A 14,254-nucleotide genomic window follows, 5' to 3' on the forward strand; every position below is an offset into this window, starting at 1 on the left:
CCGTTCCTCCCCCACCACACCGTGACATCCCAGCCCCAGCTCGGCGGGCATGTAACGAAATTCTCGCTGGGTGTTATTGCTCTACCCTGTTACTGGCCGTATGTTCGTTCTGGCTCGGCTGGGCTGTAACGTTATTATTCCAGCTTGGCGTTACTCTCTGTGGGTAGTTTATTCGTTCCAGTTTGGCCATAATGTAACGAAATTCTCGCTGGGTGTTATTGCTCCGTGTATAATGTTACTGGCCGTGTTCGTTCGTTTCGGCCCGGATATACTGTAACTTAATTCTAGCATGGGTGTTACCTAGCTGGACAAGCTGGACGTTTCGTTCCAGTTTTCCCATAATTATTGTTGGTGTTAATGTTGCCACACTATGTACAGTTCTCAAGTACGTTAAATTCCGGTTGGAATGGAATGTTTTCTAACATTTTATTATTTTAAAGACTTTTTGTTGCTTTCAGGACTTTAAACCTGACGGAACCGGTACAGGAGATCAATTCATAAGCCAATGAGCGCAGCGTTACAAAAATAACAGGGTATTCTGAGTTGCGTGTTATCTTGATAACAGGTTACAATTTATTAACAGTGTTATTTACCCTGTTACGTTAAATAACGCCCATCTCTAATTTCAATTTATAAAACATCAATACATTCTACATTCACAATGTAGATTTACCTTTTTATTGGCTATAAGATTCTTTGTCTTGTCACCTGTTGAACATATTTTTAATTCCTAGTACCTGTTCTCAATTATAATAATATTTAAGAACACGAAATATGCTGGGCTAACAAAGAGAATCAGTATTAAATAAATATACTTTAATAGTTTATACAACACATAATATACATATTTATATCATAAATTTCTTAGAGAATATATTCCTTCAGGTTTCCCGCATCAGTCAACAAATAAATAGTTAATAACAATTCATATACAAGTTCCATTAAACAGTTAATAAAAGAGACAAGGCGTCAACAGAGACATTAACAATAATGTGATTACGTGATGCAAGTAAAAGTTAAATATGCCCTACTTACAAATAGTTTTTGGTTTAAGGAAATAAAAATGTGATTTATAATTAATCAACACTATGAAATAACCAAGCTGTTAATACCATTTCCCATCATATTTGAAACTTGAAGATTAGACATACACTAATATACAAATGAAGGGAAAAGAGTTTTTAAAAATCAAAATAATAGGCGTAAGTTTTATTTCTTTGACAGAGATAAATTAAAAAAAACTAAACAATAGAATAGAGTAAAAGTAAAATTGTTAAAACTAAGGCTTTATCACAATATTCTGATTATAATTCAAATATATTTAACGTTCTGTATGTAACCAAACCAGGTTCGGATGAGAATCAAGGTTTCTAAGATTCTGACATACATTTTAAGGAATACAAAAATGATTATAATTACATCTTCATTCAACCCACAAATAAACACAGTGGATGGATAGAAAATTGCTAAATCTATTAAAAAAACTAGCTCTGTAGCATAAAGCGTACTATTTCATATCATTATATCCATTATTATCTTTGGTCTCTGAAAAAACATCATTAAATACCAGCCTGTTATAAAACCTCTAATCAAAATTCAATTCCAAACAAAATTTTAACAGTTTATTTTTAAAGGACTAGAAAAAACATCCACAAAACACCAAGTTATAAAATTGGTTATGCTTTTTGTAAAACTATAAATAAATTAATAGCATTGTAAATAGTTTGAGGAAACAAGTAGTATTTTACTAGGTGAACGAGTGACAAAATGCATTAGTAAAACATTCTTAATACATCTTACTTGTGTAATTTAAATTAAACAATCAAAAATAAAAATTATTCATATTTACAGACAGTAAAATATTTAAAGCATAAAATTCTTAATTGATTTACTATTTTTCTATTGTTTGATAAAAATAAATGTAAAGGAGTAGCCAAGGAAGAAATTTTTATAGAACAATGACATCATTTACTTGAAAGCCTTTGACGTCACTTGGCTGTACATGTAATTTACACTAGTTGCAAATATACATAAAAAATACATAACAAATTTAAAGCAAGCAGAAGCTAAAAATAAAAATGTAGGCTTAATTTTTAAAACATTTTAACTATGAGAAGTTTGTGTAACTTTTAAAAATATGAAAAACAAAACACAAATTTTGTAATGACTTGTAAATTAAGTGTAACATTAAGGTTACTTCATTTACAAAAAATAAAAACATTGTAATAAACAAAACAAAAAATATATGCAATAAACTTTTTTAAACAAAAAACCTTTTATGTAAAATTATTGTTAAAAATAAATAAAATTCTTGTAAAAGAAGTAATGTTTGGTTTTTTAAACTTAATCCTACATTAATTGTACTAGGGATTACTTTCTAATTGAGCTATTGAAAATCGTGATGATGACTCAAATTAATTTTTAAATTGTCCATTTTAAAAGTGTGATGTTACCTCACATTGAGTCTTTCAATCTTAACTACTAGATTTGGTTTAGACTACACTTTTTTTAGACTGTCTTTTCCAAACGATCTGATTGATTCCATCAACAGATCCCTGGGGTCGGCAGTTGGAGGGGGAAGAAACTTGACACCTTTCCGTTCCCCGACAGGTTTCAGCATCGGCATCATTGGGGGAGGTGGGGGAATCGAACCTGCAACCTCCGCCTTGGCTTGCGATATGGAGGTGCTGGAAGACCTCAAGCGAACGTTGTCAACATCATCTCGCAGTCTATCTTTAACAGCTGCCGTCACTGATATGCTGGGAGTGCTGAAGGTCCTGCTGTATGATGACTTAGCAGAGAAAGAATTTACTGAGCTGCTTGGTAGATTATTGTTAGTCACTCTTGGTGCTGAGAATGAATTAACAGCTGGAGACTTTTGAAAAGAAAAAGAATTAACAGAGCTATTCGATAGATTTTTGCTGGCATCTTTCGTTACTGAGGAAGCGTTAGTAGTTGAAGATTTGTGAATAGTAAAAGAATTCACTGAACTATCGGATACATTATTACTAACAACTTTAGGTGCTGAAGAAGAATTAACAGCTGAAGACTTATGAACAGTGAAAGAATTTACTGAGTTATTCAATGCATTGCTAGAATCATTCTGGGCTGAAGAGGAATTGACAGTTAGTGAAGAATTTGAATTCATTTCCGTTGGAACCCTGAAGCCTTTGACAACCGGTTGAATATTAACGGGAAACTTTCTATCAAGAGTTTGACTTTGTTTGATGTAAATGCTTGATGATGGTATTTTCTGATCTACGCTAGAAGATATTGACACACTAGAAATATTTGATTGTTTAGCACCAATTGTGTTGAAATAGCTAGTTTGAGTAGGCTCACTGTGGAGAACTGAGTTGATATGAGAAGGTTGAGACACTGTCCTTTTCAGAGTTATCGAAAAAGGGGGATGATCAACTGCACCACCTGAACGTATTTTAGATTGAGCTTTAACTTCTGTCGTAGAGTCGGTTTTGTTGTTTCCAACAATGTTGTTTAAATGTGGTTCACTAGTTTGGTAAGGAGTGTTGTTGACTTTAGTGGAGACACTTACTACAGCTGGACCATTATTGATAAGATTGTGTCTAGCGGAGGCATCAACGGTGCTTTGTAAATCCTTGAATTTCTGAGTGCCGTAGTATTCTGAGACCGGCCTTTTCTGCGGAACACCAAATCTTCTCGCCAAGGTGTTTACACCGATGAATTCTTCCTCTCCGCTTGCTTTGGAAACATCTTCTGTGTGTGGATAATTCTTCACTTCATCCCGCTGTTCCACGTGTTTCAGTCTTGTTTGGTCATAGTTGTTGTTGACATAGGGTTTCTTTAATTCCACAGACCTGACGATGGGTATTCTAGACAAATCACTGATACTTTTTGATTTTTCCTCCAATTTGTAGCTTTCATTTTTTATTGAAGAAGCAAAGTCATTTCTCGGGAGACTAGGATTAGTAACAACAGCTTTCACAGATGAGTGAAGTTCTTCCTTCTTTTCCGGACTAGTCAGAACGTCTTGTACATTTGGCTTTTTACCAAAGCCAGAAATATACTCCCCATCGTTTTTGATTGAGATTTGGCGTTTTGGTCTTTCACTCCAAGTTGACAGATTGATGGACGGTGGTCCCCTGAAGGTCTTCGCAGGCTCATCACCGAGTGATGAGGCATGGTCAAATACCGGTTTGGGTGTTTTCTTTGTCTTGCTGTCTTCTTCAGATTGTGATCTTCCCAATGAGCTTTTTGAACTTTCTTCCATAAAATTTTCACTAGGTGGTGGAGAATCTCTGTAACAAATAAAGCTAATCGTTAACAATTTTGTAACACTTTAAATCTGACCTTTCAAATAAGAAAGAAAAATAGACAGCTAGTGCATGATCTGAGAGGGTCAATCCACAGTTATGTCTAGCTTCATTACTAGACTCATATACTATTCCTTTTAAAACCAAATTCTGCTTCAAGTAGAATTTTTATAAACACAATATATTTCTGAGGCATTTCAGGAAAATACTTCTGTTATGTTAATTATCATTGGTAACACAGTTTTCCCCCAATTGGCTTGCTAAGTTTACTTTACACTCTATAGAGAACCTGCAGAAAAAGAGCAGGGGTTTAAAATGTTATCTAGACAAAGAAAAAAAATTATATAAAACTGAACTAAATCAAGCAAAACATAATTATTTTCAGAAAAAGATTAAAAATTCCACTAATATTCAAAGAACAGTTTGGTCTATAATTAACTCTGAAGTTGGTCAAAATGAGAGACAATCACAGAATATAACTTTAAAGCAAGATTCTGGCATTGTGTCTGATCCAAATATAATTGCAAACATGTTCAATGAGCATTTTAGTAATATTGTAACTGATCTGACTAGTAATAATAATTCTGTGAATTGTGATATACCCACATATAGTTTTAGCGATGACTTGTACATTAAGCAAAAATTTGAACTTAAACCAATAAGTGAGAGGGAGGTGGAAGGAATCATTAATACGTTAAAAAACAAGTATTCTTGTGGCCATGACGAAATCCCAGTCACAGTGATTAAGGGTGTTAAAAATAACATTAATAAAATTCTGTGCCATTTGATAAATTCTTCATTTGTATCAGGAATATTCCCAGAAAAATTAAAGCAAGCAAAATTAATTCCATTACATAAAAAAAACGACACATCAAATGTATCAAATTATCGACCGTTATCTATACTTCCGTCCATTTCCAAAATATATGAAAAAGCTGTGTATCTACAATTTTATGAATATTTGGAGAGTTTTAGAATGCTGGATGAAAATCAACATGGCTTCCGAAGGGGGAGATCTGTTGTCAGTGCAGCTGTATCTTTTGTTGAAACCGTGATCAACTCAGTTGACCACGGTAAGTTTACAACAGGTATATTCATGGACCTTTCAAAAGCTTTTGATAGTGTCAAACACTCTAAACTTCTAGAAAAGCTTAAAATTCTGGGAGTATCAAGAAGATCTCTTAATTGGTTCACTTCATATTTAACAAATAGGTCTCAATATGTAGAAATATCTCATCTAACGGATAAAAATAAAGTAATGAAATCAAACTCAGCTTATAGACCAGTCAAATTTGGGGTGCCTCAAGGTTCTATTCTTGGGCCCTTGCTCTTTTTGTGTTACTTGAGGGGCATGGAAAATATGATAATTCATAAACAAAATTCAAAATTATGTCTCTACGCTGATGACTCAAATTTAATTTTATCAGCTGACTCATTGGAGGAGATACAAATTTTTTCTTCGAATGAACTTAATAACATTGGGGACTACTTACATGATCATAACCTTATTTTAAATTCTGAAAAAACTAAGTTCATAACGTTTAAAACACAACAAAACCGAAAATCTTCAGATCCAACACTAGAATATAAATCACAAAACATCAACAGGGAAAGTAGTATAAATTTTCTAGGTTTAACGATAGATGAGCACCTAAATTGGGATGAGCATGTTAAAAAGATCCTGCTAAAGATTAATTCTGGAGTTTATGCTCTATCAAAAATGTCTTTTTATTGCAATATAAACACTTTAAAGAATATATATTTTGCTCATGTACATTCCCATATCCAATTCGGCATAGCATTATACGGTTCAACAAAACAAAGAAATATGGACTCTATTTTAAAACAGCAAAAAAAAACTATCAGGATAATGCTCAAGCTTAAGAGGGATGAATCATGCAAACAACACTTTACACATCTAAAAATTTTTACAGTTTATGGACAATATATATATGAAGTTATTCTTATTGCTAGAAAACAAGATTTGAGTGAAAAACCGATTACAAGCCACAACTATAAGCTTAGGGAAAAAAGTGGGGTTGTTGAACCTCATAGGCTCAAGTTTTATGAAAAAAAACCGTCCAATGCAGGCCAAAGATTTTTAAAATTTATCCCCAAAAATATAAAAAAAGAAACAGATTTTAATAAGTTTAAAAAATTACTCAAAGATTATATATTAAATTTAGCTATTTATTCTATGGAAGAGTTCTCCACCTCCCTGGCATAGGTAGCATTAAGTTATTTTGATTTTGTATTTCATTCTTGACTAGCTAAAGACTTGTTGTTATTATTTTACTTGTTAATATTTACTAATATCATTGTAGTTGTATTTCTTTTTATTGACGCTATTCATTGTACCACCTTTGTACAAAAATATGAATAAAGAATATGAATATGAATATGAATATGAATAACCTATGTTTCTTGTATAAAGAGCAACCTATTTGTGTGTGTGTTTGTGTTTATCTAAAGGAATGGTTCTAACTCTGGTCTTGTTATCCTCATCATTGAATGATGATTAATTAATTTAATTTCAGTAACTAAACTACGCAAACTTGTTCTTTTATTGAGATCTAAGTTTTAGTTTTGGTCACAAATTCAGAACTCAGTTTATATTTATAAATAAACGGTATCAGAAATCTGTCACATAAGATTATTAAAATTGTGCATGAAATCAATAAAAACTCTTACTTTAAATATTTATACAAATATAGCAAACAAAAACAACAACACCATTGGTGACACATGGAGCCGGGCTCCGTGGTACGCGAGTCTTCGGGCTTCAACTGATTTCTTCGGGCTTCAACTGATTAATACGAGTTTCGCGGGGGAGGTGCGAGATCAAAATTATGTTCAATCGGTTCCTAGAAAGATGCACGTAAGGTGCTATTACTCCTAAAGTTACCGACTGACAATAAAACATATTTTTCTATAAAAACAAATGCTCCCGGGGGAAAAATCCGTGGTGTCACTGACAAAGGGTTAAAAATATAAAGTTGGGTAATTGTTTCAGCTTGATAAAGATAAACTTAACATTATCGGGTTGAAAAGTTATAATACCGGACTCCGCCAGTCCGGATAACAGTTATTTCGGTTGAACCGACGTCCCCAAAAACTCGTTAAAACGGACTATATAAATGCATACTGTATACAGTATTTGACATAAATTTGGGAGAGCATTGTATTTAGACACGTGATCACTGGTCTCAAATCTTTCCCACGAGAACAGTCGTTTTAGTACCGCACACTTCCTGCCGATCTAGTCTTCTAGTCCAGTTAAACCAATGAGCTCGAGCTGATAAAAATTGTCCGGTTAAAGAGATGTCATTTACTCCGAGTGTAGGTGTCCAGATAAGAGGGAGTCTACTGTAACAGCACTAACCTAGTGTGGTGATCTGGAATACTGTCTGTTTCCTCAATGCTGGATGACAAGTTTGCATGGGACCTACTCAGTATGTTGCGTAGAACCTGGAAAACAATAAGAAATAGATATTGACATTTTTAAAATCAAATTATCCCTTCAGTTAATTATCATACTATAATATTATAAAACTAACAGTTTGTGTGATTGTCGGATTGGGCAAAATTTGGCTTATACTTCTTTATTTTTAGCGAATTTCCCTATAGGGAAGTAGCTATTACCGTAGGTCTCATGGTAAGACCCCCCCCCCCCCCCCCGATCCGATTTTTTTTATTTTTGGCCCGGGACCGATTTACTTTTTCATTTTGATGTCCCCAGAGGCCAAAAACACCATTCGTTCAAATTTTTATATATCTATATATATATATGTGTGTCCATCCGCACGATAACTTGAGTAATCTTTGTCCAATTTTGATAAAATTTGGTTTGAAGGTGTAAGGCGGGATAAACTTGAATGAGTTCGCGAACCAGCATGATCGGACTATGAGAACGGATGTTTATGGGGGGTTTTATGGGGTAAAAATAGATTTTTCCCATTTTTGACCCTAAAAACACAAAATTTCACAATTTCTTTTTAAACCATTTTGTAGAGCTTAAAAAAACAAATAATTTAGTATATTGAAGCGTTATTATGCGCCTAATCGTTACGGAGAAAATTCAAAAAAATTTTAATTTTAAAATTCCCATGTTATTCTTATGGAGAATAAGTCAACTGTTGTAGTTTGCTTGTTTATGAACATATTTTGATCGATTTTGGAAAATACTTTTATTTCTTACTAAACTATTATCATTTTATACAAAAATCTTTTTTACCATCCCTGTTGCAGCAAACCTAAGTACTCGTTAAACTAATTCTATTTAAATAGGAAATAAATGTGCTATTTTTATGGAGGCATTTTAGTGTAAATCCAATCAGGTTAATGGAAATTCGCTTAGTCTGCAGGTTTGCTGCGGCGGGGGTATTTTCATGTACAGCAATACTATAAATAGGGTCAAATCTTTTTTTTAGCATAATGATAGCTCAGCTCATATTACCCTACATTAACATATAGGCTTATTCTTATCTCAAAAAACCATTTGGCCAGTAGCCCCAGTGGCTCTGAAGTTTCCCCATGTGGAGAAAATCTTATTCTTTACCAAAACTTTTTTTAAGAATCAAAGAAACTTCTGTATCAATTAAACAAACAACAGATTACAGCACTATTATTTTTGTTGTCCCCGTTTCAAAAGAGTTGCTTCAACTGGTTTTAGTTCAATTCTAGTTTTATACATCCTTAGTTTAAATTTGTACTACCTGATGTAAAACAAATTGTATTTGATAACACCAACTTTTAAAAAACAATACCATTGTGAATAAGCTTGCTTTTTGAAAAAATTTTTTAAGCATGTCTTTTTCTTGATATTTTTTGGCAACAGCAGTCAAAGATAATCGGTGATTTTTAATTTTTAAGTAATTAATGTATTTCCAAAAGCCCCCCAAAAATAAGCAAGGACTTTAAACTGAAATACTATTTTAGTTGGTGTCTAAAGCTATTTTAATTTTTTTTAATCCAATATTCAAATATACCTTTACCGTTCATTGCCTTGCCAAATAAACCCAAAATATTACACAAAAGAATGTAATCACTAAAATGTACTTTTATTGATGCACGTAACCATTATTATTATTGCCTTAAAAAAATATTGTTTCACATTAATTTACCTGAACTGACTGAAGTTGAGTTGAATCATCCTGCCAAAGCGTGTTTTCTTTTCCATTGTCTATTAACAAATACAGAACACACTCATTATTTTCACTGTGAATATACCCAACAATAATGACAATTTTTAATAAAATATTTTTCTCAATAGTAAAATATGTCAAAATTTGAAATTTGATAAAAAGATTTGGAAAAATAACAAACTAAGGAAAGTGAATGACAAAAAAATGTACAGATTTTTATTTAAATAACCAACCTAGAAACTGGTTTTAAAGATGTGGTTTAAAAGATACCATTAAAAGACATTTTCATGTAATACTAAATACTATTACAGTACTGACAAAAGCGATTTTAGATCATGGTAATATTATTCGTCCTCTTATTTAGAAAAAGGCGATAAATTCTCTCTTCCAGAATATAGAATCTGCACAACCTTTGTGGTTGTACACTCTGCATAGTTGTCTGCACCTTTGTAGAAAATTTACTTTTTACCTGGCAACAACTATTGTACGAACTGAAACTACCTTCGCCTCTATACTGTTCGTCACAATGTTTAGCGCTCATCCAAAAATTGATAACTAACCTGTGCCCTTACCCAGGTCCAAGTTATTATACGATTAAAAACAATGCAAAACAAATAAAAACTGTTAAAAATGTATGAAAGTGTTGTGACTTTGTACTGACCTTGTCTATCAATGTTAACTTCACTGGAGGTTTTACGTAACCTCGGGTAGAAGTCGAGCTCCTGCCCCACGCTAGACCGATGTCTCTGTAGATGCGCTCTGTACGGCTGTGAGTTACGAGGCATATTGGCGGCCAGTAGTGACACGTATGACACAGATCTCTTAATCACCGGACCGTTCTGATTGTTCTCAACACTGAACGAATTCGTTCTCGATAAGTTCGGTTCTTTAAACCGTGGCTTGGGAGCTCTGAACACCGCATCGTCTTTCGACTTGTCTCTTTTCTCTCCGGTGGAACTTTTTATCGAGTCGTCCTCAAACACCTCGATCGGTTTGGTATCTTTGTAAGTAGTGATTGTGAAATTATCCAAAGTGCTATTGTTTATCAAATCTGATTTGTGTTTTTCCACGTTTTCATTCGGATTCATTTTCGATCTTTGGTGCAACGTGGATGACAGTTCATTTATAACTTCTTGTTCCACAGAATGTATCGAGCTTCTAGAACTTTTTGAAGCTTCAGTGTCGTAAATGGAAGATGCAGAGCTGCTTCTTACTTCTTTCCTCAGTGGCCTCATCTCTTCTAAATCTGCACTATTTATTGTTGGTGCGGCTTCCACAGAGTTGATAAATTTTTCTTCGTTAATCTTTGACTTTTCAACTACGGTGTCGACGTTTTGTATCTCTCTACCACTGGGCTGGTCCTCTTTGACAGTCTGAGAACACACTACTTCGCTGAGGTTTCCGATTGTTACAGTTCCGAACTCCGTGACGGAGGGTGACTTGTTCTCATCCCTGAATGTAGGTGGGGCTGGTAGTCTGTACTCCCAGTTCAACTGATCCTCCCCAGACGTTGGTTGTACCTCCTCCGGCATCACAGGGGAAGGAAGTGACATCATCAGTTTGGCATCGTCATCTTCTTCGATCTCCGGACTAGTATGGTTTTCTGTTGCGTTTGAAAATATCCTATCTATTTCCTCATCTGCTAACCTCATCTCTGCATCAGTTTCTGAAAAATGAATAAAAAATTTTAATCTTTAAAGTAAAGAACAATAAAAAAATGTGGTAGAGGAATATATTTACTCTTATACCTCTCATACTGTATCTTGAAAATTATATACTGTCAAATAAAAAATTGCAAGAGTAAATTTGTTGTAAAAATAGAAATAACGAGAAATAGTAAAAGAAAAATTAAGTAACAAGTGCCGATGAGTCCTAAACCAATTATTTGAAAATTCTGTTATGTCCTCAAATAAATAAACCCTCCCAGGACTATAGGCGGATATATCCGCCAGCATTTTGTGCATAGCGGACGGTAGGCGGATATATCCGCTTAGCTTTTTGGGCTCTGCGGACAGTAGGGGGATATATCCGCCGATTATTACGACAGTTATTGTTATAGTTGATTGTCTATAACATCATTAGTCTTCGTAAAAATGTCCTTTAATTCAATTATATCTTTAACCGATGTACTAGGAATAGGAATGTTTTGCTAGAAGAATAAGAATTTAATTTAAAAAAAGTTTTTCATGAAAATAGTAAAAAAAAGTTAAAAGTAAAAAAATTATTGTAGACAAAAGTGCTGCATTGGTTAACTATTTATAAAATTCTATAAACCATAGATGTAAAAAAGATATTTTTTAGTTTTTTTTTTTTTAATAATTTTACTGTCTGTATACATACTTTAGTCCATCTGGGAAGAGGGTTAAGAATTGCTGAAATGTCCTATCCCCGTTATATCAAATACTATCAACACATTCCATGTATTTAGTTTATTACCTGATATCTGTTTTAAGTTAAATGAAAAAGTGTTTGTGTCAGTAAAAAAAAAAAAAAAAAAAAAAAAAAAAACGGAAAAAAGAACATCATTACTTGACTGGCTGTAATTTTTGAGTTTGGGTTTGTGGCATTGTATTTTACTAACAAAGACTTTTAATTTGATGTACATATCACCTGTGCTTAAATTTAAGATTTTCTTCTACTACTAGCAGACCGTCCCCTGAGGAGGTAGCGTATCAGTGAATAATGTGTTAAAATGATTTTAATACCCAGTAACTTTGTCCTTGTAACTTTATTTCTATTAATTTTTAGAATATTTAACTGTCCCGTAATTTTTTTCCCACTCTCTATAGTTATTGTTAGTGGGTTTTGTCATTTTGATTTTTCACCTTTGACTGGGTTTATGTAAATATTGCTATTTTTAGGTTCTTTTTCACATGAGGGCGGGATCAGATGTCAGGCCTGTGAAACTTGTTTTTGGTTAATTGTGTTGGAATATGTCCGCAATAAACCCTCAAATAACATAAACTTGCGATCCCAGAAAATGAACTTCAAGAAAAGGACTGTTTTGAGGTAGGTATTGGCAAAACAATGGCTTACTACCACTTGTATTGGCCTCACAGCTGACTTGTAACCAACATAAAATACAAATATTTCACAATCTCGAAACAAATATTTGCCACTTTAGTCTCCTGTAATGTAAATAGATTTGCTAGAATCAGGAAAAGCTAAATAAAAAGGTATTATACTGGCAGTAAGAGCAAGAGTGTCTCACTATTGAGAACGTGGAGAGAAACCCCTCTTTTTGACTCAACTCCCCCTTTGTGAAAGTCTCTTTATTTTCTGTATTTATATAAGATTAAAAGAAAAAATACTTATAGAATTTCAATGACTAAATTATTATGCTACTGCTTTTTCCTACAGTCACCCGACAAAGTTGGCTACCTTGTACTGTTTATAGTACAGAAAGCTGCTAATTGCTGCATATTTATACTTTGTCGTACGGTTTATACTTTGGCGCACATCAGGATTCCAACGAAACAACACAAAAAAGCGTGGTTCTATTATGCAAGTAATCCATGTACGCTTGGAAATAGGTTGGCAATACTTAAAGATAATAATACTATGAGCAGCTGATTGACTATTATAAAACTATTTAACCTGTCATTACGTGTTTATAGTTTATATTCTCTTTTCGGTATTTCTGAACTTTCTGGACTTTTCTTTTAAACGTTTTTAAAACAGTCCTACGATCTTAATAAACAAGAAAATTACTTTAAAGTGTTTTTTTAGGCGCGGAAGCCACTGCAAATGACAAAAATATACGGAACTATTTTCTCAAGTCGCGGAGCACATTGCTTGCTGAGGAAAAAATAGCGGAGTGATACGGACCAGGGACTACTTTCTCTAGGGCACCTATTTGTGTTGCCAGCTGAACCAATGTGATGTATAGTGTTTGAAAGACTAATTATTTATAACTAGCTGTTACCCACGGGCTCCACCCCATTTTACTACATTAGTATTAATAAAACTATTGATTGGTTAAGTTAAGATGAAATAAACAAAGCAGAATACAAACAAATAATAACAGCTGAGGTATTTTTAACATTAGGTAAATGGAAAGTTCCCTTTGGAAAGCAATTACGAGCAATTTTAAGTATATGGTTTATGGGGGTGTGACTTGTAGTTTTCTCAAAAGTTCATGGGTACTTTTGGCTTTATATATAGATGCTTTATAGTGACTGTAAGAAAAATATAATGTGTAACACGAGTGCAAAAGGCCTTTGCTGTAGGCTCGTGCGTAAATGTTGCTCTCGTGTGCAGCAAAGTGCCACTTTGCTCACTTGTTACACAAATAACTATTTACAATGGTAAAATATTCTGTAAATGAGAGTTTACTAGGGAGATCAAGAAGGATGCATGCTAAATATATACTAAATATTTAAGATGAATACTCTAGAAATCCCCAAAATTTAGACCCTTTTTTACAAGTTGGGACAGCAGAAGAAAGATAAAAGATTTGGCAGTTGTCAACCTACACCTTCAAACTAAACTATACTTATTTGAAAAATAAAGATCGACAACAGTTTTAACCTAAATATTTTACATGTATAATTAAGAATAATATTAAATAAAAATTAGTGTTTTTTATACAACAAGAGTACAGGGTAAGTTATTAAAAGGTATTATTAGTTGTTAAAGCCAGGATAAAAGAAATCCACGATAAAAATAAGATTAGCATAAAATAATAATGAAAGAGATCATAGAAGAATCAAAGACCTGCAAGTACAGAGGCTATTTACAATATTATAAACATATTTACCAAATCTATACATAATTGAATGACAAATTTTGTATTTTGATATTAATTCAAAAGCGAGT

General features: G+C 33.3%; 1 protein-coding gene across 4 annotated transcripts in view; it reads right to left on the reverse strand.

Annotated features, from left to right (window-relative positions):
* Nucleotides 1-801: 801 nt before the first annotated feature.
* LOC128991415 (cordon-bleu protein-like 1) overlaps nucleotides 802-14,254 on the reverse strand; it is a 71,592-nt gene continuing 58,139 nt past the window's right edge. For all 4 annotated transcript variants that reach the window (XM_054414267.1, XM_054414270.1, XM_054414266.1 and 1 more), the window contains 4 exons: nucleotides 10,098-11,102; nucleotides 9,416-9,474; nucleotides 7,675-7,760; nucleotides 802-4,277 (listed from right to left, as the gene is read on the reverse strand). In XM_054414267.1, the coding sequence (XP_054270242.1) occupies nucleotides 2,498-4,277; nucleotides 7,675-7,760; nucleotides 9,416-9,474; nucleotides 10,098-11,102 (2,930 nt within the window). In that variant the 3' untranslated portion in view covers nucleotides 802-2,497. The remainder of the gene's footprint in view (nucleotides 4,278-7,674; nucleotides 7,761-9,415; nucleotides 9,475-10,097; nucleotides 11,103-14,254) is intronic.

Source organism: Macrosteles quadrilineatus, unplaced genomic scaffold (genome assembly GCF_028750875.1).
Source record: "Macrosteles quadrilineatus isolate MER2022 unplaced genomic scaffold, UCM_ALF_1.0 Scaffold_4__1_contigs__length_99947679, whole genome shotgun sequence".
NCBI lineage: Eukaryota > Metazoa > Arthropoda > Insecta > Hemiptera > Cicadellidae > Macrosteles > Macrosteles quadrilineatus.